The sequence below is a fragment of the Amblyraja radiata genome, chromosome 5, assembly GCF_010909765.2.
Source record: "Amblyraja radiata isolate CabotCenter1 chromosome 5, sAmbRad1.1.pri, whole genome shotgun sequence".
Lineage (NCBI taxonomy): Eukaryota > Metazoa > Chordata > Chondrichthyes > Rajiformes > Rajidae > Amblyraja > Amblyraja radiata.
Window position 1 is genome coordinate 64,158,448 of NC_045960.1, and position 24,726 is coordinate 64,183,173.

General features: G+C 47.3%; 1 protein-coding gene across 1 annotated transcript in view; it reads left to right on the forward strand.

Moving 5' to 3' along the window:
• Positions 1-24,726, forward strand: part of slc30a3 (solute carrier family 30 member 3) — a 101,456-nt gene that overhangs the window by 51,339 nt on the left and 25,391 nt on the right. The window contains exon 3 of the mRNA XM_033021402.1: positions 13,651-13,797. Coding sequence (XP_032877293.1) covers positions 13,651-13,797 — 147 coding nt within the window. The remainder of the gene's footprint in view (positions 1-13,650; positions 13,798-24,726) is intronic.

Below are 24,726 nucleotides of genomic sequence, written 5' to 3' on the forward strand. Positions count from 1 at the left end.
TGAAGGAAATCCACATTAGGCAGAAAATGGTGTTGAATAAAGTAATGGGACTGAAGGCTGATTCCCAGGGCCTGATGGTCTGCATCCCAGGGTACTTAAGGGCCTGCCCTACTTACGCGACCTTTTCGGCGACTGCCGGCACCCATCATAGGTCGCCGAAAAATTTCAACATGTTGAAAATTCAGCGGCGACCAGAAAGACGCTACGACTCTTAGTGTGACTCGGAGACCTCTCACGACCATACAGGCGACCCCCTGGCGACCTGTCACGACCATACAGGCGACCCCCTGGTGACAAACTCCCTGGAGACACCCCACGACACCCGCGACATATTCGCCTGACAACGGTGATGGGGAAGATGCTGGTGTCAATCATAAAAGATGAAATAGCAACACATTTGGATAGCAGTAACAGGATCGGTCCGAGTCAGCATGGATTTATGAAGGGAAAATCATGCTTGACTAATCCTTTGGAAATGTTTAAGGATATAACTAGGGAATGGACAAGGGAGAGCCAGTGGATATAGTGTACATGGACTTTCAGAAGCATTCGATAAGGTCCTACATAGCAGATTAGTGGGCAAAATTAGGGCACATGGTATTGGGGGTAGGGTGCTGACGGATAGAAAATTGGGTTGGAGACAGAAAACAAAGAGTTGGGATTAACGGGTCCCTTTCAGAATGAGAGGCAGTGACTAGTGGGGTAACGCAAGGCTCGGTGCTGGGACGACAGGGATTACAAGCAACATTAGCAAATTTGCAGATAACACAAAGCTGGTTGGCAGTGTGAACTGTGAGGAGGATGTTTTGAGAATGCAGGGTGACTTGGACAGGGGTGAGTGGGCATATGCATGGCAGATGCAGTTTAACGTGGATAAATGTGAGGTTATCCACTTTGGTAGCAAAAGAAGGCAGATTATTATCTATATTGTGTCAAGTTGGGAAAAGGGGAAGTACAACGTGATCTGGGCGTCCTTGTTCATCAGTCAATTAACGTAAGCAAGCAGGTACAGCAGGCAGTGAAGAAAGCGAATGGCATGTTGGCCTTCATAACAAGAGAAGTTGAGTATAGGAGCAAAGAGGTCCTTCTGCAGTTGTACTGGGCCCTAGTGAGACCACACCTGGAGTATTGTGTGCAGTTTTGGTCTCCAAATTTGAGGAAGGACATTCTTGCTATTGAGGGAGTGCAGCATAGGTTCACAAGGTTAATTCCCGGGATGGCGGGAATGTCAAATGCTGAGAGAATGGAGCGGCTGGGCTTGTACACTCTGGAATTTAGAAGGATGGGAGGATATCTTATTGAAACATTAGATTATTAAGGGTTTGGACACGCTAGAGGCAGGAAACATGTTCCTGATGTTGGGGGAGTCCAGAACCAGGGGCCACAGTTTAAGAATCAGGGGTAAGCCATTTAGAACAGAGACGAGGAAACACTTTTCCTCACAACGATTTGTGAGTCTGTGGAATTCTCTGCCTCAGAAGGCGGTGGAGGCAGTTCTCTGGATACTTTCAAGAGAGAGCTAGATAGGTCTCTTAAAGATAGGGGATATGGGGAGAAGGCAGGAACGGGGTACTGATTGTGGATGATCAGCCATGATCACATTGAATGGCGGTGCTGGCTCGAAGGCCGAATGGCCTACTCCTGCACTTATTGTCTATTGTTAATGAAGACAGTTCAAACGAAGATATGTCAAAGCTGTGAAATGCATGTTCAGAGCCTTAGGTGACACCTGGTATCAATGGAAGTGTGCTAGAAATGCCCGGTCAATCAGGCAATGTCAATGATGACATGAAAAACAAAATTAATATTGTAGACAATAACCAGATGAATAGGTTAATCGTATTCAAACAGGAAAAGGATTATCTGAAATTGTTGAATTCTGGGTGGCACAGTGGCGCAGCAGTATATTTGCTGCCTTATAGCACCAGAGACCCGGGTTCGATCCTGTCCATGGGTGCTGATCTGCATGGAGTTCGTACGTTCTCCCCGTGCTCCGGTTTCCTCCCACACTCCAAAGACGTTTAGGTTTGTAGGTTATTTGGCTTGGTATAATTGTAACTTGTCCCCAGTGTGTGTAGGATTGCATTAGTGTACAGGGATCGCTGGATTGCACTAACTCGGTGGAACGAAGGTCCTGCTTCTGCCCTATATCTCGAAACATAACTAAAGTATTATGCCCCAGATGCTTCAACTTGTCCAGGCAGACGATGATGTGTTCCTCAAGTTTATGATAGGCTTCATTAAAACAGTTCTGGAGGCCACAGATGGATAGGTCAGCATGGAATAATATGTAAAACACAAGGTTATAATCTGTCAGAAAGAATTCATTAGACATAATTATTAAATACTGTACATTATAGCAAGGGACAGGAAAATTAAAAATAGTTAAGCATATTCAACATGTTTTTGCAAAAGGCAAATCATGTCTGACTAATTTATTCGTGTTTGAAGAAGCTAACATGTGCTATCTGTAAGGAACCAGCAGATTTACCATATTTAAATTTTCAGGAACTATTTGACAAAGGAGCCATATCAAAGGCCACTGCAGAAAGAAAAGCCTATTGTACGAAAGGTAACATATTGATATGGATAAAAAATTGGTTGGCTAACTGAAAAATAATTGGTAATAATTGGGCCTTCTTTTCGTGCCAATGTTTAACAAGTGACGTGCCAAGGGAATTAATACTGGGCTCTTAGTATTTCACAATTTATGTATAAGATTTGGATGAAGGGTCTATAGGTACAGTTGTTCAATTTGCTGGTGGTGTAAATATAGGTAGGAAAGTAAGTCATGAAGGGGAATAGGGAGGAAATAACAGGATTTGGAGTGGATTAAGTGAGTGTGCTGTTAAATGGGGGATAATGTGTGCAAGCGTGAAATAGTCCATTTTAGCAGGAAAAAATAAAAAAAGTAACCAATCTAAATGAGAGATTGCAGAGCTTTGAGATACAGAGGTTGTGGTGGCCTAGTACATTATTCGCTGACAAATAATAGTAAGTAGGTACATTAAGTAATTAGGAAAGCTAATGGAATATTATTGTTTATTGCCAGGGAATTGAATTCAAAAGTAGTTGTACATTAGTTATCTTCTCCGTGGATTGTCACCTTGTCGTAGTGAAGAAGCTTGTGTGGTCCAGAGATCCTGAGAGTGATGCCGTCTGGAGCTATGCTCCTGGTCGAGGAAGAGGTCTCTGACAAAGAGCAATCCAACCAAGACGTCAACGGTGTAACAGGCGGAGGATGATGGCTGATGCAGCGTCACAACGGCTGGGAAGGCGGATGAAGGCTGCAGCAGAAAAGGGTCACTGGTCGTCTTGGATTCCATGCCACTGGATTCTGATCCAGATCTGTCAAGGACCGTGTGGTGGCTGTCTGTGCCCCAGTTTCCCCACGTTAAACAAAGTCACGCACAGGCGTCCTCCATGAGAGGGCAGTCATACTCGTTTCGAGTGACCGCCGATGATGATGATGATGATGACATTAGTTATGTACGGGACAGGAATACAGTATTGGTCTCCCTATTTAAGGAAAGAAGGAAGTTTTTTCAAAGCAGTTCAGAAAGAGGTTCTCTATATCTTGAGTGGGCAGAGAATGTTAGACAGCTGGGTTTATATCCAGTGAAATTTAAAAGCTTGAGATAGATCTTGATTGAAGCATATGAAATCAAGGGGGGGGGGGGTCTTGACAGAATGGGTGTGAAGATAATGTTTTCCCTTGTGGGAGAATGTAGAACCTGAGGTCACAATTTAAAATATAGAGCTTGCTCATCATACACAAAGATGGTCATGAGTCTTTGGAACTCTTGTTCAAGGGCAGCAGACTCTTTGAATATTTTTTACAGGAAGGATGTGGAGGGTTTGAAGAGGGTGCAGAAGTGGGTTACAAGGATGTTGCCTGGATTAGAGAACATTAGCTTTAAAAAGATAAGCTTTGCAAAGAGTTGATAAGCTTTAAAAAGAGGTTAGACAAACTAGGAAGGTACACAAAATTGCTGGAGAAACTCAGCGGGTGCAGCAGCATCTATGGAGCGAAGGAAATAGGCGACGTTTCGGGCCGAAACCCTTCTTCAGACTGATGGGGGGTGGGGGGGGGGAGAAGGAAGGAAAAGGGGAGGAGGAGGAGCCCGAGGGCGGGCGGATGGGAGGGTGGGAGGAGACAGCTAGAGGGTTGAGGAAGGGGAGGAGACAGCAAGGACTAGCAAAATTGGGAGAATTCAATGTTAATGCCATCCGGATGCAAGGTCCCCAGACGGAATATGAGGTGCTGTTCCTCCAATTTCCGCTGTTGCTCACTCTGGCAATGGAGGAGACCCAGGACAGAGAGGTCGGATTGGGAATGGGAGGGGGAGTTGAAGTGCTGAGCCACCGGGAGGTCAGGTTGGTTATTGCGGACTGAGCGGAGGTGTTCGGCGAAACGATCGCCCAACCTCCGCTTAGTCTCGCCGATGTAAATCAGCTGACATCTAGAGCAGCGGATGCAGTAGATGAGGTTGGAGGAGATACAGGTGAACCTTTGTCGCACCTGGAACGACTGCTTGGGTCCTTCAATGGAGTCGAAGGGACAGGTGTTGCATTTCTTGCGGTTGCAGCGGAAAGTGCCCGGGGAGGGGGTGGTGCGGGAGGGAAGGGAAGAATTGACGAGGGAGTTGCGGAGGGAGCGGTCTTTGCGGAAGGCAGACATGGGGGGAGATGAGAAGCTGTGGCGAGTGGTGGGGTCACGTTGGAGGTGGCGGAAATGGCGGAGGATTACGTGTTGTATTTGCCGGCTGGTGGGGTGAAAGGTGAGGACCAGAGGGACTCTGCCCTTGTTGCGAGTGCGGGGATGGGGAGAGAGAGCAGTGTTACGGGGTATGGATGAGACCCTGGTGTGAGCTTCATCTATGGTTGCGGAGGGGAATCCCCGTTCCCTGAAGAACGAGGACATTTCCGATGCCCTGGTATGGAATGTCTCATCCTGGGAACAGAAGCGGCGTAGGCAGAGGAATTGGGAGTAGGGGATGGAGTCTTTACAGGGGGCAGGGTGGGAAGACGTGTAGTCCAGATAGCCATGTGAGTCAGTGGGTTTGTAATGTATGTCGGTCAGGAGTCTGTTCCCTGCGATGGAGATGGTGAGGTCAAAGAATGGTAGGGAAGTGTCGGAAATCGTCCAGGTGTATTGGAGTGCCGGATGGAAGTTGGTGGTGAAGTGGATGAAGTCAGTCAGTTGTGTGTAGGTGCAGGAGGTGGCCCCAAAGCAGTCATCAATGTAACGGAGGTAGAGGTCGGGGATGGGGCCCTGGTACGTCTCGAACAAGGATTGTTCAACGTACCCGACAAAGAGGCAGGCGTAGCTGGGGCCCATGCGTGTGCCCATAGCTACGCCTTGTGTTTGGAGGAAATGGGAGGAGTCAAATGTAAAGTTGTTGAGGGTGAGGACCAACTCCGCTAAGCGGAGGAGAGTGTCAGTGGCTGGGTATAGGTTGCTCCTCTGGTCGAGGAAGAACCGGAGGGCTCCGAGGCCATCCTGGTGGGGGATGGAGGTGTAGAGTGACCGGACATCCATGGTGAAGATGAGGGGGTGAGGGCCCAGAGAGTGGAATGTGTGGAGGCGGCGGAGAGTGTCTGAGGTGTCTAGAACATAGGTGGGGAGGGATTTGACCAAGGGGGATAGGATGGAGTCAAGGTATGTGGAGATGAGTTCGGTGGGGCACGAACACGCAGAGACAATGGGTCTGCCGGGAGAGCCGGGTTTGTGGATTTTGGGGAGAAGGTAAAAACGGGCCGTGTGGGGCTGGGGAACGATGAGGTTGGAAGCTTGGTCGGGCAGGGCGTGGGAATTGATGAAGTCGGTGATGGTGCTAGAAATGGTGGCCTGGTGCTCGTCAGTGGGGTCATGGTCCAAGGGTAAGTAGGAGGAGGTGTCCGAGAGTTGGCGCGTGGCCTCAGCTTTGTAGAAATCGACGCGCCAGACTACCACGGCACCTCCCTTGTTGGCTGGTTTGATGACCCAATCTGGGTTTTTGCGGAGTGATTCAATGGCAGTGCGTTCAGAGGGGGAAAGATTAGAGTGAGAGGGGAGTGGAGAAGTTGGGGCGGTTGACGTCACGGCGGCAGTTCTGGATAAAGAGTTCCAGAGCCGGGACTTTATGAGAGGGGTTCCACGAGGAGGGGGTGCGTTGGAGACGGGAAAAGGGGTCATCATTGGGGGGCGAGGACTCCTTCCCATGGAAGTGCGCAGTGAGGTGGAGACAACGGTAGAAGCGCTCCAAGTCATGGTGGGCGCGGAACTCATTGAGATGGGGACGGAGGGGGACAAAGGTAAGACCTCTGCTGAGGACAGACCGTTGGGTGGGGGAGAGGGGGAGGTCGGGGGGGATGGTGAACACCCGGCAGGGGTGGGAGTTGGGGCCAGAGGAAGGCAGGTGGGTGGACTGGGGACGGGGCGATGTGTGTGGGGGGGGGGGGGTTGTGGGTGTTGGAGGAGTGGTGGGTTGTCAGGGGGTGGGGGGGAGAGAGGGCTGTAATGTGGGTGGGGAAGAGCGGGGGTGACATGGTTGGGGGGGGGATGGGGGAGGGTCAGTGGCAAAGATCTTATACCAGAGCAAGATAGACCACTCCTCCGAAATCCAATGGACTGACGTGTAGTACGTGACGGAACGTCACGGCCGCCATTTCTTAATGCGACACGCGACTTCCGGTATGCCACCCGCTGTGATCCAAAGCAAAGATTATAGAGCTCCTCTATAATCTTTGATCCAAAGCAAAGATCCTCGAGTATCTTGTAGCGGGAACAGCCCCCTCCTTTGCGTAGTTTCCCTTGCATTGTATTGTGCAGTTTCCCTTGTATTGCTTTAACACACACTGCACAAAATTAAATTTAACGTATATATATTTTATATATTTATATGAATGTGTGTCTGTGTGTGAGAGGCAAGTTAGAGATAATAAAGTTTATTCTCATGGATCAGAAGCAACTTTGATTTAAATAATCACTATTAATTCATTTGTCTTGTAAGATGATGTGCATAAACCATAAAGGCAATTATATATATAATTATATAGTAATAATAAATATATGCATATATATATATTTATACACATACATATACATACATACATATATACACACAAAATATACACATACATACATATACACATACATATGCACACATACAAATGCACACATACATATGGATACATTTATATGCATACATACACACATATATAAACATATATATATACATACATATATACACACATATACATATACATGCATTTATACACATACATGCATATATACACATACATATATATTTATACATATGATCATTTTCCAACGATCAATAGATTTACGATCAGTTCCTGTGGATTGGAGGGTAGCTAATGCCATCCCACTTTTCAAGAAAGGAGCGTGAGAGAAAACAGGGAATTACAGGCCAGTTAGCCCGACTTTGATGGTGTGAAAGATGCTGGAGTCAATTATTAAAGATGTAATAATGGGGCATTTGGATAGCAGTAAAAGAATTAGTCCAAGTCAACATGGATTTATGAAAGGGAAATCATGTTTGACTAATCTTCTGGATTTTTTTGCCGCAAGGCTTGGTGTTGGGGCCACAACTGTTTACCATATATATTAATGATTTGGAAAAGGGAATTAGGAGCAAAACTAATGCATACATACCTACATATTTAAATTCATCTGATAAGTTAGTCAAATAACATGGGCACCTTCTTGCTTTTTTTGAGACATGGATTGCTTAAATGTGAATGTCTCATAGCAACACATTTGTGGGTCAGCAGTATATTGTACCAACCCCCACAATTTCAAATAATTCTAAATTGAACTTCTTAAACAAGGAAAACAATTTTTATTTACATCATTTTGTGTGGCTGTCAAGGCGGCTGTGTTGACTGTAATTATGAGACTGCCGGGCAGTATCACTGTGAATGGCGGTGGCTGTGTGTTTTAATGCAAGTGTGAAAAGGAGAGTAAATTTAAAGAGACAATGTGAGAACCATCAGGGTTTCATCCAAGAACCAATTTAAAGGCAAGGTTCCATCAATTACAGTATTTTAATTGAAAATCTTACTCTTAATATTCTTCCTAATTAGGCTTTTTGTGTTCCCTCTTGAACCTTGTGTCTCCCAGAGCCTCTGGGGAGGTTCTGGAGATATAATAATCCAATCTTGAGGCAAATAACCATCTTTAAAACTGGCATTGCCTCTGCCTTTAATTCTACATTCTCCGAGGATGCTGGATGCCGCGACAATCTCTTGCAACAAGTACAGAAAGGCAGTCAACTGCAAAAAGATCAAAGAGAGGAAAGAGTATGGAAAGGCTTTTCAGAATCATAATCAGATTTTATTTGCCAAGTATGTTTTGCAACATACGAGGAATTTCATTGGCCAGGTCAGTCATACAATTAAAAGCAACAGCACTCAAAAACACATTTTAATACGGACATTCACCAGTGACTCCTACACATTCCTCACTGTGATGGAAGGCGAAATAAAGTTCAAGTCCCTTCCTTTTGTTCTTCCTCGGTCGGGGGGCCTCAAGCCCCCCGTTCATACTCCGTTCAATGGTGAACTCCTCTTGGTCTCCAGGCCTATAGTGCTGCACAAATCACTGCACCACATGCATCTATTTATTCCCTTTTCCCATGGTTCATGCAGCTGGATATTAACTTGCCGACATGGAAAGAGATGCAGTGAGCATTCAATAGTTCAGACTTCTGGGTGAATTAAGGGGCTGCTTGATGGGCTGAGGGTAATCGAGATTGTCTGATTGTCATTCTTTTGGAAGAACTGATGGAAGTTCTTATGGAAAAGCTGATGAATTGACTATGGGATGAGCTGGTGGGCTCGAGGATTGCTGGATGAGTGTTCTAGAAACATAGAAAATAGGCGCAGGAGGAGGCCATTTGGCCCTTCGAGCCAGCACCGCCATTCATTGTGATCATGGCTGATCAGCCCCAATCGATAACCCGTGCCTGCCTTCTCCCCATATCCCTTGATTCCACTAGCCCCTAGAGATCTATCTAACTCTCTCTTAAATCCACCCAGTGATTTGGCCTCCACTGCCCTCTGTGGCAGGGAATTCCACAAATTCACAACTCTCTGGGTGAAAAAGTTTTTCCTCACCTCAGTCTTAAATGGCCTCCCCTTTATTCTAAGACTGTGGCCCCTGGTTCTGGACTCGCCCAACATTGGGAACATTTTTCCTGTATCTAGCTTGTTCAGTCCTTTTATTCATTTATATGTTTCTATAAGATCCCCTTGCATCTAACAAGAGTGTTTTATTGTCATGTAGAACAATTTCCTGCATCTAGCTTGTCCCAGATAGAACAATTAAATTCTTACTTTCAGCAGCACAACAGAATCTGTAAACATAGTACACTGTAAACAATATGATAAGAATCCCCTCATCCTTCTAAACTCCAGTGAATACAAGCCCAGTCTTTTCAATCTTTCCTCATATGACAGTTGTTAGGTTATTTGATGGTTAGGACAGGTTTAGAGGGGTATGGGCCAAATGCAGGCATGTGGGACTAGTGTAGATGGGACATGTTGGCCAGCGTGGGCAAGTTGAGCTGAAGGGCCTGCTTCTACGCTGTGAGACTCTATGACTAGGTGATCTGTTGAGGCTGGTGGTATGCCATGAGGAACAATGGGCATGGACCTTTGTAAACCACCACCTGGTTGAGTCTCCTTGAGTCACCATCGGCATTGATAACATCAGTCAGGGGTTGATGATCTGCAAAAAACAAGTTGGTCTCATTCTTGTTCTCTAATGCGATACAGGCAGCAGCTCTGAACTGCCTGTGTTTGCCCTCTTGGCTGTCTTGTCAAATTACGCTGGAGATTAGAGTCACCCCTGAAACAAACAATGCCTTGTGATCCACAGGGGAAAAAATAAAATCTAAATGCAGAACAATGGATGGTTTAAATCAAAGAAAATGATACAAAGAGGCCATTAGAGCAATACCGATCTAGGAAACTGAGAGCAGATTTTACAATGCATTTAAACCTCTCCCATTTTTATGAGATGCATTCCTGGAATGTGTAGGAAGTTTATTGTAACCTAGTGCCCTAGTGGATTAAGGGCGGCATGGTGGTGCAGCGGTAAAGTTGCTGCCTTACAGTGGGTGCTGTCTGTACAGAGTTCATACATTCTCCCCGTGACTGAATGGGTGTTCTCCGAGATCTTCGGTTTCCTCCCACACTCCAAAGACATACAGGTTTGTAGGCTTGGTATAAGTGTAAATTGTCCCTAGTGTGTGTAGGATGGTGTTAGTGTGCGGGGATCGCTGGTCAAAGCAGACGCGGTGGGCCAAAGGGCCTGTTTCCGCGCTGTATCTCTGTAAGAAATAGAAGCAAGGATAAGCCATCTAAGTTCACACCACCATCAGTAAGATTATTGTTGATCCTGCAACTCAACACCTTATTCCCACATTCTCTCCATTATCCTTCATCCTTTTCGTATTTGAAAAAAAATATCTCTCCTTTCAAGGGCTCGATTCCACCATCTCATGCGATAAAGAATTCCAAGAATCCCAGCCCTTGAGTGAAGAAACTGCTCCTTGTCTCATTACTAAATATCATGACCCACTTTGGCCCTCGGTCTAGATCACCAGACCAGCCGCAATCTCCACCCACGAGTCCAATCTAAACAGAGATAGACACAAAATGCTGGAGTAACTCAGTGGGTCAGGCAGCATCTCTGGAGAAAAGGAATAGGTGACGTTGCAGGTCGGAAGCCTTCTTCAGACTGCGTTCTGACACTTCTTCTACTTCTTCTTGTGTATGGCGTGCACAGCCTAAAGTTGGAGGACAACTTGTTCTATTTGATCTTATTTGACTGTGCACACCGGGTTGATTGCATTTGTCGAAACAGGGCGGACCACGTGAAGGTTGCAATCTCCCACCCCGCGTTCTGACACCAAAGAGCAAAATGTCCAACGTAGATACAATAATAAATATATCGCCATTTGCATTAGTTTTGTGCAGTTCACAAATCACAATTTCACACAATGTACATAAGACGGCAGTTATTTGACAAATACTCTGCAGTTCGGTGCAGGAGATCTTGTCGACGAGTATTCTGGACCCACTGTTGACATCTGAAATTACAGGAGATATCATTTAGGATTAACTAATAAGAAAAAAGATGATCATAACTACATGCCTGAACAATGGATGATATGTCACTTAAATGCAATTGTTTTCAGTTGTGTGGAGAGACCTGTATGTTGAAGATGCTTTTTGCCTCTAATATGTCAATTTACCTTAAATGTAGAAGAGCTTATTAAAATCTTCTTACAAAGACCATTAAGTATTTTCTTTCTAACCTCTTTTGGACCCAAGGCATAGCAGAGCTGCCAACTCTCACGAAGAGGTAAGGGAGGGAGAGAGGGAGGGGAGGGAGAGAGGGAAGGGAGGGAGAGAGGGAAGGGAGGGAGATCGAGAGAAGAGAGGGAGAGAGAGAGAGATCGAGAGAAGAGAGGGAGAGAGAGATCGAGAGAAGAGAGGGGAGAGAGAGATCGAAAGAAGAGGGGAGAGAGAGATCGAGAGAAGAGAGGGGAGAGAGAGATCGAAAGAGAGGGGAGAGAGAGATCAATAGAAGAGAGGGATAAGGGGGGAGAGGGAGATGGGGGGAGAGGGAGAAGGAGAAGGGGAAAAGGGGGGAGAGGGAGAAGGGGGGAGAGGGAGAAGGGGGACAGGGAGAAGGGGGAGAGGGAGTGGAACGATAGCACATTATAACACGCAGCCGTCCCATTCCGACCAAAGATTATAGAGCAGAGCTCCTCTCGTATCTTTGATTGCGGCCGCCGCCGCCGAACCCCCCGGCCCACCATTGCACCCAAAGATGATAGAGCAGAGTTGTATAATATTTGATTGCACCCTTCTTCACGGCGGGCTTGTGATCTTTGCTTGTGATGTCTCGACAATTCGAGGGACATAACGGGTAACAGCCGCCGCGTTCTCGGACTCGAATCTGAGCTCGAAAAATCTCGTGGTCACTGGGCCCAATGTGTCCCGCGGGCCATATTTTGGAGACCAATCCCTTACACGAACAAAACCAAAAACGTACAGAAGTGTTAAAATTGTCTTTATTATTATGATAAGTAAAGATCTATTAAAAATAAGTCTAATAACTTTCTAATGTACCGACAAACCTAGTTTCCCAATGGCCGTTGATGGGAGAACAGAAAATAACATTTTCACCACAGAATATCGACTGAAAATAATAATAATATTTTCTCACCTTTCTTTTTTATTGGGGAACCTAAAGAATGACAGGTCGGGTCGTTTAAATTTACGATTAGAACAATTGATAGCAGAGCAGTGATGTGAAGATTTAGATCAAAGATCTCTGCAATAAGATCTTTGATTTAGATAAGGACGCCATGACAGTGTGGGGGAAGCCCAATAAAATGCCTCAAAAAATGGCGTCCACAATCACACACGTCATACTACGCATTTTTCGAGGAGTGGTCTATCTTGCTCCTCTATAATCTTTGGTCAGTGGAGCAGCCACTGAGGTTGGCAAGGCTGGGCAGACGGGCGCTAGGACCCAGTGGAGTTAAGTTCAGGAGAGTGGGAGTAAGCAGCGTGGAGGCTCCAGGCCCAGTGCAGAGTCCAGGCTCCAGGTAAGGCGACGGCTGTGGGTTGCTGGAGGGGGGTGGAGTGGCGCGGGTCAACGGACCCGATGGTCGGAGTCCAGTGGCGCGGGTCAACGGGCCCGATGGTCGTAGTCCAGTGGCGCGGGTCACCGGACCTGATGGTCGTGGTCCAGTGGTGGTTGAGTCGGGGTCCGCGGGCGATGCGTGGGTGGACCCGGTGGGCGGAAGGTCAGCGGGTCGGCGGCGAGATGAATCGGGTACGTTGCGGCGGCCATGTTGGGGGTGCCCCGGCCCGGCGGCGATGCCGGGTAGGTCGGGTCCGGCGGTGATGTCGGAGGAATCGGCGAGGGGGAGGGAGTCCAAGTTACCGTAGAAGCTGCGAGGCTGGGCGTCATCGGTCGGCAGGTGAGGGTCGGCGGTGACATCGATGTGGAGGTCGGTGAAGGCGGCATCCCGGTGAGTATGGAAGTCGCTCCTAGTGGCCAAGATGGCGTCGCGGGACTCGGGCAGGCGATGCGGGCCAGAGTTGGGGCCCGGAGTCTGCGGGCGGTCGAGTCGCGGAGTGTAGGCGTCGGGAGCGGCCTGGAGTCGGGATAATTTAAGGTCCTTAGTGGAATTAAGGTAGGCCAGGAATTTTTTATTTAAGAGTTGGATCTTCCGGCGGATGAAATACAACTGGGGTCCGTTGCAGATCAAACTAGGATTAGACAAACTAGGATTGCTTGTAGGCAACCCAAGCGGAATTTGAGATGCTGTTCTTCCAGTTTGCGTGTGGCCTCACTCTGGCAGTGGAGGATGCCCAGGACAGAAAGGTGAATATGGGACTAAGAAGAAGAAGCGTTAAAAAGGCAAGCGACTGGGAGCACCAGCTGTCCTCGGCAGACAGAACTCAAGTGTTCCGCATTTTATTTCAGCTTTCCAGGATCTGCAGTATTTAGCTTCTGGATTAAACTTGTGTATATTTTTTCCAGCAAACACATTATACTGTATGTGGCTTCCAAAATGATAATGCATAATGGGTTTGCCTTGGTTATTTCTCTTTCAGGCGGCTACTTTGCTCACAGTTTGGCCATCATGACGGATGCAGCTCACTTATTGACGGATTTTGGCAGTATGCTAGTTAGCCTTTTCTCTCTTTGGATTTCCACACGACCAGCAACAAAATCTATGAACTTTGGTTGGCATCGGTCAGGTAGGAGAATTTTGCTTCACTATACACTTATAATTTGGTAGATATTTACAAAGTCATTAACTAGATAAAAAATGTAATAGGAGAACAAAGAACAAAGGTTTGATAATTCTCATTTCTATTTAGTTAAATACTTGGTATCATAATTGAGTTGATTTCCCTAAACTATACTATCTACTGTACATTGGCAGTTTTTACTGAAATCATTTATTCTATGCTGAAAAACATCAATGTAATATTTATGATTATATTTTGCACTGAAACCTGTACGCCAGAAAAGCTGGCTGCTAGATCTGGGAAAAATACTTCCAAACAATTAAAATTGGTTAAGTAAACTCAATTAATTTAATAATATTTAAATTACCCAAGGCTTAACTTATTCCCTTACAGTCATTCCTTTCTGTGCAAGTGAGGATCTAAGCTGGGCTATGTTTTGTGGACAGATGTTCCAGTGTGCAGTGTGCACCTGTCATGTTCAAGAATTTTATATTTACTTATGTGGAGAAATTGCAGCTCTTCCAGTCCAATAGATTTAGAAGATGATCCTTGTCAAGCATTTATGGTTAGATTTTTATTGGTGTTAGTATTGGCGCGTACTACGATACATTGAAAAATGTTGTGTGCTATCCAGTCAAATCATATTATACATAGGTAGTGCAGAAGAGAAAATATGTATGCAGAATAGAGTGTAACAGCTACAGCGGACATCCAATATTTTTAAAAGTGCAACTGCAACAAAATGGTAGATTGGAAGATCAGGTATTCATCTATAGTATCTGAGAGGTCCATTAAGAAACTGATTTCAGTGAGAGAGAGGCATTCTTGAATTTAGACAAAAGTGCTGGAACGTTGCCTATTTCCTTTGCTCCATAGATGTTGCTGCACCCGCTGAGTTTCTCCAGCACTTTTGTCTACCTTCGATTTTCCAGCAGCTGTAGTTCCTTCTTGTAGGTGGTTATGCATGCAACCAAATATGTAGCTGCCTCATTACCATTTGACACTCCCACCTTAGGTAGTATAACTGTAGTATCTGCATGCACCCTCCCTCTCTTGGTTCCAGTACGTGTGTAGACCAGTTGTGGTCAGTGCTGGGATGTGTGGATGTAGTGTCTTAATAAAGACTTAGTGAAGGATTAAGGACCACGTCTAAATACATCTACATGGTGTCAGAAGCGTTTAATCTGCGCCTCTCGTATATCGGGTTTTATTTTGCTTTTTGAGTGTGTGTGTAGTGATGGCTTCGTCTTGTCGCAAGCCTTCCCCGTTAGTCTTTGACGCCGACATCGCGGAGCGATGGGACACGTTCGTCATGGACTACACCCATTATGTGAATATTGCACACCGTAATGACCCTGCTGCTGTCAAAGCATCGCTGCTATTGAACCTTGCTGGGCCTGATGCCATGAGGCGGGCTAAGTCGTTTGTGTACAGTCCAGCGGTCCTGGGCGAAGATGACCAGATTGCTGAGCCAGCCGAGTCTCCTGACGACCCGGTGTGTCTGTTGAGGAAGTTTACTGAAATTTGTGACCTTCCCTCGAACCGCATTTTGGAGCGGGCTCGGTTTTTTTCTCGCAAGCAACAGCCTGAGGAACCTGTGGAATGTTTCATTGTCGACCTCCGCTATCTAGCTCAGCGCTGTCGTTTTGGTGAGTTGTGTGACCAGCTCACGTGGGACATGTTAGTTACTGGCATGTTAGACCAGAAGTTGCGGGCTGATTTATTACGGAGGCCTGACCTCACGTTGAACAAAGCTGTGCATGCTTGTCGCATTGCTGAGGTTGTTACTCCGTTTCGTGGGGAGAGAGGATCTGGGAACCGTGCCGTTAGCGTGGCTGCTCTGTCTGTGCCGCGGCGGCCACCGAACAGTTTTAAACCACAGCCTCGCCCAGCTCCTGCCCCTCGCCCTCAGAGTGCCAGGAAGTGCCCCAATTGTGGGTATGGACATTTGCCACAGTCTCTGTGCCCTGCTTATGGAAAAGCCTGCAACTATTGCAGAAAACAGAACCACTTTGCAGCGGTCTGTCGTTCCCATGGGAACGTCGCTCAGCCTCCTCGCCAGGTGTTACACAATCTCCAGAGGATTGAAAGTGTCCTTGATTCTCAGTACATTGAGGAGTCAGCCCCCGAGTCAGACTCCAGCATCTCTATGGGGGATGCCAGTGTTTACGCTCTGCTGCACAACCAGACTCGACTCCCCGACCCATCGGTGCTTGTTACTGTTAATGACAAGACCTTCACTGCGAAGTTGGACACTGGTGCCAAGGTCAGCGTAATATCAACATCACTCTTCCACCAGATAAGGTCTAATGAAAGTTTGACTGCAGACCGCTCTGTGCTCCGAGCGTACGGAGGGGAGGAGCTGACACCTGTGGGGAGGGTAACTTTCCACTGCAAGCTACAGAAAACATCTCGTGACCTGTCTTTTTTTGTGTTGGATTGTGATTGTGTGCCTCTGCTGAGCAATCAAGCATGCCAGGACCTGGGTCTGGTTGCTTTCGACAGCACAGTCCATGAGGTGAGGGTGGTGCTGGACCCTGTCTCTGAATACCCTGACCTCTTCGATGATCAGCTCGGTAAGCTGCCGCTTGTATATAAAATTACTACTGACTCCTCCATAACTCCTGTGTGCCGTCCGCCTCATAGGGTCTCTTTCGCGATGAAAGACAAAGTTAAAGCAATGCTGGACAACATGGTAAACTTGGGGGTGCTAGAAGCTATCAGTAAGCCCACTAGCTGGGTGTCTACGATGGTTGCCACTATAAAAAAAGGGAAGAATGAAATACGGGTCTGCATCAACCCGAAGGACTTGAACACTGCCATTAAGCGGCCCCACTACCCTATGCGGACTGTTGAGGATGTTGCCGCCCTGGTTGGTCAAGCCGCCGTATTCTCAGTTCTCGATGCTAGGAGTTCCTTTTGGCAGGTTCCACTGCACAGGGAGTCAACTGACTTGACAGCTTTTGCAACGCCATTTGGGAGGTACAAGTTTTTAAGAATGCCTTTTGGGATAAGCTCGGCGAGCGAAGTCTTCCAGCGCTCCATGGAGCAATTGTTTGCCGGGCTGCCATGTTCCATCATTGTCGATGATATCCTCGTGTATGGTCGGGATGTCACGGAACACGACCGAAATCTCCGACGGGTCCTCGACCGGGCTCGCCAGATAAACCTCAAGCTGAACCCGTCCAAGTGTAGGTTCCGGTTGTCTGAAGTGTCGTATGTCGGCCACATCTTTACCTCTCGTGGCCTGAAGCCTGACCCAACAAAAACTGCTGCCATCTCCGAGTTCCCTGCACCTGTTGATGTCGCTGGGCTGCAGCGGTTTCTCGGTATGGTAAATTATCTGGGTAAATTTGTTCCGTGTCTAAGTGAGCTCAGTGCGCCGCTGCGCCTCCTGACAAAGAAGGATGTTGCCTGGTCGTGGAGTCCGCAGCACCAACAGTCGTTTGACACTTTGAAAAAAATGCTGGTCTGCACTCCGGTTCTCCGGTTTTTCGATCTCCGACTACCAATTGTAGTGACCTGCGATGCCTCTCGTTTTGGTCTCGGTGCAGCCTGCATGCAACTATGTGATGGAGATTCTCTGCAGCCTGTCTCGTTTGCCTCTCGTACCATGACGGACACTGAGCAAAGGTATGCCCAAATTGAGAAGGAGCTCCTTGCTGTGGTGTTTGCGTGCTCTAAGTTCCGGGACTTTCTCTTTGGGGTTCGGTTCACGGTGGAAACAGACCACCAGCCGCTGGTTACGATATTAAACAAACCTATTCATGCTGCCCCGGCCCGTCTGCAGCGGATGATGCTACAGCTACAGCGGTTCGATTTCAACATTGTGTATAGGAGGGGTACCGAGATGCATGTTGCTGATGCTCTGTCGAGGGCACCTCGGTCCTCCTGTGCCCAGCATCCATAAGAGCAGGACGACCTGCATGTGCTGAATGTGAATTTTGTTCCTTCAAAGCAGCTGCGGTGCCTGCTCGAGCACACTGCTGCCGACCCTGACTTGCAACAGCTGTCTGCTGTCATTCTGCGCGGGTGGCCCCGCAAGCCTGCCTCTCTGCCTGCTGGCGTGCAGCCCTTCTTCCTGGTTCGGGATGAGCTTGTGGTTCGGGAGGGTATCGTCGTGAAAGGTCACAAGGTGGTGATCCCTGCCTCACTCTATGATGCTTACTACTCTGCTGCTCATTTGGGGCATCCGGGCGCTGACACTACCGTTGCTCATGCTCAAGGGCAGTACTATTGGCCTGCCATGGCCAAGTATATCAAGGCTCGAGTGGCGGCGTGCTCCGAGTGCAACTCCATGGCCCCTCACCAGCAGCGGCAGCCCCTGTTGCAGCAGCCGGCCCCCGACATGCCATGGTCTTCACTGGCTGCAGATATTTTTGAGTGGCGTGGGAAGCACTACCTGGTGTTGGTGGACTCGTATTCATCCTGGTTTGAAGTGGACCTTCTTCCCACCATCACATCAGAGATGGTCATCGGCAAGCTGCGACGTCATTTTGCTGTCTTTGGTTCCCCGGTCAAGCTCCAGACTGACAACGGCCGTCAATTTACTGGCGCCGAATTTGCTGCCTTCGCTACGAAATGGAACTTTACTCACTTTACTAGCAGCCCTGAATTCCCTCAGAGTAACGGACTGGCTGAACGTGCTGTGCGCAGCGCGAAGACATTGCTAGAGCAGTCTCGCTTGTCAAACTGCGATTTTTATCAGGGACTGTTAAATTTGCGAAATGTGTCTAGAGACGGTGTTTTGGGTTCACCTGCTCAGCGGCTCATGTCCCGTGTCCTCCGGCCGCCAATGCCTATCGCTCAGCAGTCGCTTGTGCCGCTGGTACGCCAACCTGATACGGTCCACCGCCGTATTTCTCAACGCCACGAAATCCAGCGCCGGTCCCACGACAAGTCTTGCCGCCCCCTTCCCCCCCTCACGACGGGTCAGGTTGTCCGTTTGCAGTCACCTACCGGGTTTTCCAAGCTTGCCACTGTAGTAGAAGTGGCGGACTCACCCCGTTCCTATTTAGTAGACTACGAGGGCATTATGTACCGTCGCAGTCGCCAACATCTGTTAGCTGTCCGGGAGCTTGCGCCCCTGCTTCCATTCCCGGAGCCTCCCTCTCCGTGGCTCGACTCTCCTCCTCGGATTGTGCCGCCTAGTCCTGTTGTTGTTCGTGCCCCTACCGTGCCTCTAACGGTGCCTCCGAGTTTCGCCTCCCCGGCTGGCACGTCTCCTCCACGTCTTTCTCCTACTGATTCTTCTTCTTCTTCTTATCCGCCTCGGCAGTCGCCATCTAGCAGTCCACCGGTTTCTGGCCAGTCTCCTGTTTTTCTGTCTGATCCGCAGTCCCCACGTTGTTCTCCGCCTCTGCCTTTCTCTTTGGGGGAGGGGAGTGAGGGTGAGGGCGCTGTACGGACCCGCTCAGGTAGAGTTGTCCGGCCCCCTGATCGGTATGGCGACTTTGCTTAATATTGTGCTGTTTGATTAAATGATGCTGTTACTATGTTGCAGGCTTGTATAATTACCCTGCTGCTGTTTATTCTACGGGAAAGGATGTAGGTGGTTATGCATGCAACCAAATATGTAGCTGCCTCATTACCATTTGACACTCCCACCTTAGGTAGTATAACTGTAGTATCTGCATGCACCCTCCCTCTCTTGGTTCCAGTACGTGTGTAGACCAGTTGTGGTCAGTGCTGGGACGTGTGGATGTAGTGTCTTAATAAAGACTTAGTGAAGGATTAAGGACCACGTCTAAATACATCTACACTTCTTAAACAAAAGCATTCTTGAATTTGGTAGTTTCAAGCTTTTGTATCTCCTGCCTGATGGGAGAGGTGAAATGAGAGATTGATTGGGGAATAAGCACTCTATAATTATGTTGGCTGCTATCCCGTGGCAGCATGAGATATAGGTGGAGTTGATGAGGTGGGAGGCTGGTTTGTGTGATGGACTGGGCTATGTCTGCAATTTCTATCATCTTGGGCAGAGCAGTTGCCATACCAATCTGTGATCCATTTGGATAGAATACTTTCTATTAAAGACTATCAGTATATCAACCCATAATAGTACTGTTCACTTGAGGTCTTTTTTTGAAGTGATACTTCATAGCAGAGAATTGGCCTTTCTCAATATGTACAGAAGAGTAGTGTTTTTATTGTCCATTGCAGTTTGTGGTTTGGTTGAGAATGTACAAGGTATGATTAGGAAGTTTTCAGATGACACTAAAGTGTGTGGTATTGTAGATAGTAAAGATGGTTGTCAAAAATTGCAGCAAGATATTGATCAGATTGGCAAGCGGGCTGAGGAATGACTAATGGAGATTAATATAGATAAGTGTGAGGAGTTGCATTTTGGGAAGGCAAACCAGGGCAGGACCTTCACAGTGAATGGCGGGGACCTGGGAATGGTTGTAGATCAGTGAGATCTAGGAGTGCAGGTAAATAGTTCCTTGAAAGTGATGTCACAGATAGATACGGTGGTCAAGAAGGCCTTCATCAGTCAGGGTATTGAATATCGAAGTTGAGATGTACTGTTACTGTTGTGCAACCCATTAGTAAAGCTACATTTGGAGTATTGTGTTCAGTTTTGGTCTGCTATAGGAAAATGTTGTTAAGTTAGAAAGGGGACAAAGAAGATATACGAGGATGTGAATATGAAAGCTTTAGAGGGATATAGCCCAAACATGGACAGTTGGGACTAGTGTAGCAAGGGTATCTTGGTTGGCATGGACAAGTTGCAGTATGTGGGAGGTCAAGGACACTGTTGTGCCGTAGGACCTGTTTCCATGCTGTATGACTCTATGACTAATACAGTCATGGCTCTACGGTGACATACAAAAATTAACCGGAATGCTGCGCTTTTAAAAAATAAAGCCATCTTTTCCATCAAATTGGGACATCAGACTGGGCCTTTGTTTAATGCCTTTGCATTCAGAAGCCTGAAGTGGGACTTCTGACTCTAAAGCTGGAGTACGACCATACAAAAGCATACATGGAGAGTTTGGCAATGATGGTATGCTCAATGCTACATCTCAACAAGGCTGATTCATGCAGCCGTAGGTGGGAGGCACAAGTGTGGCAGAGCTGAATAATAACGGGCAAATAGCACTTCAAAATTCAACATACAATTATTACTGTCAGGAAAATACAGCACTTGTTAATTTGCAAATGCCTGGCTCTGATAAGAGGAAGATTGAGCATGTTTGTGCAGGTTGGGAACATTCTGATATAATAGACAGAGAAACATAGAAAATAGGTGCAGGAGGAGGCCATTCGGCCCTTCGTGCCAGCACCACCATTCATTGTGATCATGGCTGATCGTCCCCTATCAAAAACCCATGCCTGCTTTCTCCCCACTTTCTCTCTTCCAGTACCTTTGGTGTAACAATCTTACTGTAGGACTTGTCGAGGAACGACTCAGTTTCTTGGACGAACCTGAGGTCATCCACTTGCTTCTCCAGTTCCCCAACACGGTCCTTCAGGAGCTGTACCTGGATGCACTTCACACATTTGTAGCAGCCAGAGGCACCAGCAGTGTCCTTGACCTCCCACATACTGCAAGCTTCACACTGAATCAGCTTGCTTGACATCTCCTTTTTTCGTCTCTCCCTCTCCAGCGTTTTGCGAAGCCTCCTCTCCTCAGCCTCCTCGCCGAAAACTCTCGAGCCAAAGACTCGCACTTTACTCACAAGACTCTTGAGCCAAAGACTCACACTTTTCTCACAGGGCACTTCCCTCACAAGGCCGCTCCCCCACTGCCGCTCCCTAAGAGCCGTCCTGCTTATATTGACTGATAAATTGCCTAATTTACCAATTTACAAACCAAATTCCTCAGTTTTCAACTATTTTCCCCCTCTGACTCACCTCTAACTCTCCTCCCACTCGGGCTAGAGCCAATCAGTGTTTTCTCCTGCTTCTCTTTGTTGCTGTTGCTTCAAAATCCACGGGAGCTCTGAAAGACCAAAGCTGCATGTTACTACATAGGGAGGTTGTTGACCAGACAACAGATCAGTTGTGCTTAAAGCTGTTTTCTCTGTATGAGGAGATGGTCCTCAATTCTTTTGTTGACAATTCATCACAGAGATTGGTAAAGATAGTTGGATGGTGTGGTATCAACCATTTATTATTAACATCTCCATACTCTCCCAGTGTTTCCTTGTCAGGCTAAAGTGTTAAATAAACATGTGGTGCACAACTTGTCTTATGAATTTATAGGATCTTTGGTTTATAATTGAGTTTAGAGATACAGAATAGAAGCAGGCCCTTTGGCCCGCCGAGTCCAGGCCGACTATTAATCACTCGTTCACTAGTACTATCCTATACACTAGGGACAATTTACAGAAGACAATTAACCTACAAACCTGCATGCCTCTGGAATGTGGGAGGAAACTGGAGGACCCCGAGCAAACCCATGCTATCACAGGGAGAACATGCAAACTCCATACAGTCAGCACCCATGGTCAAAATCGTTCCTGGGACTCCAGTGCTGTCAGGCAGCCGCTCTACAGTTGCATTACTGTACCTCCGCACTGTGGTGCAGTGGTAGAGCTGGATGGTGTTACATTTCTTGAGGGTTGCAGGAGCTACACCCATCTAGGTAACTAAAGAGTATTCCATTACACTTCTGAGTTGTGCCTTGTAGACATCAGAAACTATTTGGGTTGTCAGAGGTTTTATAGCCAATGTATATGGGTATCTGATCAATGGTTATTCCAAGATGTTGATGGAGGAAATATGTGAGAGTAATGCTGATGTTGTAATGTGCCTTGTATCGTAACTAACCGTTGGATCAATCATTTCCAGATTAGTACCAATATGCCTTTGAAGGGGCATTTTCAAGAACGACCTTCAGATAATTTAAAAATATGAATCTAACCGTACAAAACACGTGGGTCTTATTGGGACCCCAAAATAGACAATAGACAATAGACAAAAGGCGCAGGAGCAGGCCATTTAGCCCTTCGAGCCAACACCGCCATTGAATGTGATCATGGCTGATCATCCACAATCAGTACCCCGTTCCTGTCTTCTCCCCATATCCCTTGACTCCGCTCTCTTTGAGACCTCTATCTAACTCTCTCTTGAAAGCATCCAGAGAACTGGCCTCCACCAGGCATGAGGCAAAAAATTCCACATACTCACAACTCTCTGTGTGAAAAAGTATTTCCTCATCTCCGTTCAAAATGGCTTATCCCTTATTCTTAAACTGTGGCACCTGGTTCTGGACTCCCCCAACATCGGGAACATGTTTCCTACCTTTAGTGTGTCCAAACTCTTAATAATCTTATATGTTTCAATAAGATATCCTCTCATCCTTCTACAATCCACAGTATACAAGCCCAGCCGCTCCATTCTATCAACATATGACAGTCTCGCCAATCCGGGAATTAATCACGTGAACCAATGCTGCACTCCCTCAATAGCAAGAATGTCCTTCCTCATATTTGGAGACCAAAACTGCACACAGTACTCCAGGTGTGGTCTCACTAGGGGCCTATACAACTGCAGAAGGACCTCTTTGCTCCTATACTCAACTCTTCTTGTTATGAAGGCCAACATGCCATTCGCTTTCTTCACTGCCTGCTGTACCTGCATGTTTACTTTCAGTGATTGATGAACAAAGACCCCCAGATTCCATTGTACTTCCCCTTTTCCCAATTTAACACCATTTGGATAATAATCTGCCTTACCGTTTTTGCCACAAAAGTGGATAACCTCACATTTATCCACATTAAACTGCATCTGCCATGCATCTGCCCACTCACCCAACATGCCCGTCACCCTGCATCCTCATAGCGTCCTCCTCACAGCTCACTGCCACCCAGCTTTGTGTCATCTGCAAATTTGCTAATGTTACTTTTAATCTCTTCATCTAAATCATTAATATAGAATAGAATAGAGTGAATAGAATGCCTTTTATTGTCATTCAAACAGCTTGGTTTGAATGAAATTGCATTTCTACAGTCTTAACATTACAAAAAAAAACCAAGACCCACACTGAACACAATTTACACAAACATCCATCACAGTGATTCTCCAACACCTCCTCACTGTGATCGAAGGCAAAAGTCTTATCTCTTCCCTTTGTTCTTCTCCCGCGGTCCAGCAGTCCAACTGCAACATCGAGGCGACTGGGGCTCACGATGTTAAAGCCCCCGGCGGGCGATGGTAAGCCGAGCCGGGCGATGTTAGGTCCCGCTCCTAGTCATTTAAACCCCGCGATTCCAGCAGGAGAAATTGCCGTTGCGGGAGCTCCGAAAAGCGGTCTCCCACCAGGGACCTGCGAGCTCCCGATGTTCCAGTCCACCGGGCCTGCGGCCGGAGCTTCCGAAGATCCGAAGTCGGGTCGCAGTCGCGCGCCACCACAGCTCTCCCCGCTCAGAAATCCGCCAGCTACGCGATGGCAGGTCCGCAGGCTCCGCGACTGGAGCCCTCAGGTTAGTTCCGGCCGGAGGCCGCCGCCGGCTCCACGATGTTAGGCCCAACGACATCGGAGACCCGACAGGGAAAAGGTCGGGTCCCCTGTACAGGAAAGAGATTAAATGGTTTGCCCCACCCCACCCCCCCCCTTCCCCCACACCTAACCACAGCTAAAAAATAATAAAAACTAGAATCAACACATACATTTAACGAGACAAAATTAAAAAAAAAAGACAGACGGACTGCAGTCGAGTCGCTGTCGTTAGGCGCCGCCACACCACACCACACCATATATATTGTAAATTGCTGCGGTCCCGGCACCGAGCCTTCCGGTACCCACTAGTCACTGCCTGCCATTTTGAAAGGGACCTGTTAATCCCTACTCTTTGTTTCCTGTCTGCCATCCAATTTTCTATCCATGTCAGCACTCTACCCCCAATACCATGTGCTCTAGTTTTGCCCACTAATCTCCTATGTGAGACCTTATCAAATGTTTTCTGAAAATCCAGGTACACTACATCC